The 1,658-nt window shown below is 45.4% G+C and overlaps 1 protein-coding gene across 1 annotated transcript; it reads right to left on the bottom strand.

Moving 5' to 3' along the window:
- Nucleotides 1–1,179: 1,179 nt before the first annotated feature.
- Nucleotides 1,180–1,380, bottom strand: F5J12DRAFT_680817 (uncharacterized protein; the record flags this gene model as incomplete). Its single annotated transcript, XM_051740245.1, has 1 exon — nucleotides 1,180–1,380. A coding segment is annotated over one exon (201 nt), but the record flags the coding sequence as incomplete, so codon positions are not given.
- Between the last annotated feature and the right edge of the window lie 278 nt (nucleotides 1,381–1,658).

The following is a 1,658-nucleotide window of genomic DNA, read 5'->3' as shown; positions in this document are numbered from 1 at the left end:
TCAATGTACAGAGGCCATTTGGTGCACCAAATGATCTGATGAGTGCTACATAGTGGACAAGCAAGTGTTGATGGGGAAGAGAGAATCCATCTGGGCAGACACCAGTAGAGCAAAAGATTTCATGATAACAATGGAATCAAGTGAGAGCATCCTGAATCTCCACCAATGTTTCATCAGTGATTGCATCCCTCCAAACAAGGTAGCAGAATTCCAAAAATGCCTGAAAGGTACAAACAATATCATCTGGGACATGGCCTTCAATGGCAGGGAGGCAGACCTTCATGAATGTCAATGCAATGAAAGGAATCCAGCATGTTGGACAAGAAATGAATGTTCATTAGTGCTTTTGAGTCATTTCCTGTCCATTGTGAAAATCCCTGTCCCTCAGGGAAACATCACAGACCTGAAAAGGATGGAACAACTGCAATGCTATTATTCACATATTGGGTTAGTAACAACATCAACTCAGAGTAAAATGTCTTACTGCTGATGGATATCAGCTAGAATTTCCTTTGCTCCAGCATTTCCATGAGTTTGCTCAAGGTACTTGGTCACCCACTCAACCAAATGATCCTTAAATGTCCCTTTGATCAGTTGATGTAGGATGTCAGGTGCTAATAACAAGTAGATGGTGGCTGGAGGGAACTTGTCAGTAAATGGCTGCAATTGCAATGAGTCCAAATCACATCTAAAATCCAAACTTTGTACCTTGATCTCCACATCCATCCCCTGTTCATCCCACAATTCAACAAGTGAGAATGCATGCTTCAGCACATCAGCAAGTAAGTTGGAATGGGGCACACCACCTCCATCCAAGTTATCTGGGGTTGCCATACATCTAGAATGGATCATCAGCCCCATCCAAAATGCCTTGAATTGTGTCTACTCACCAGCCACACCAATTCTGCACAATGCCAGCAAGTAAAACCTGTTCTGGATAGTTGGCAATATGTATAAGGCCCAAGGCCATAAATGATGTGATGAAAGTGGCAATCTGGGCAGCAGAGAACCTCTGGGGTCATCATACCAGTCTTGAGCAGTCAAAGAATTCATGCAAGCACCACATGAAAAGTTTGTTTCTTGCACTTGCAGAAGAGGATATCATCTGAGTGTTTTTTGCTGGCTGCATTCAAATCTCAGATCAGTGTGCAAGGGAGAGAAGTAAATAGTGTAACAACTTTTTGGAATAGGTAAGAAAGCTAATAGGATGACAGCATTGTGATGTGCATGCTGAACATGGTTATGAACATTGCTGATGGAAAGGTAGACAGGCCAGTAGTCATTCTGGCCTGTAGCAACTGATATGGTTGTTTTGTCGCTGCCCAGGATAATCAGGATGAATGTTGCACCATATGCTTGGGGCTCTTTCACAATTTCATCTTAGGTTATGGGCCCCTGTAGGGTGGAATTTTCGGCCAACCCTGGGGCTGTGCTGACCCTACACCTAACCCCATGGACTTCCTATTTGGGCACTGGGGTTCCGTATATGGCAACTGAGCCCCTATTGCATCATGAGGAGGGTGAGCGATCATGTGATGGCGGCTTTGGCCATCCAGGACGGCCACCAGCCCGACGGGCTCATGATCACATGACCACATCCTCCATCATGCAGCGTGGCCGTCTTGGATGGCCATCCTGCACTGCGGTAGGCAAGTCAC

This window comes from Pisolithus orientalis (assembly GCF_024613125.1).
Source record: "Pisolithus orientalis strain OTSU chromosome Unknown F5J12scaffold_499, whole genome shotgun sequence".
Classification (NCBI taxonomy): Eukaryota; Fungi; Basidiomycota; class Agaricomycetes; order Boletales; family Pisolithaceae; genus Pisolithus; species Pisolithus orientalis.
The sequence above is the reverse complement of the archived record's forward strand: the minus strand, read 5'-3'. Positions and strand labels throughout refer to the sequence as shown.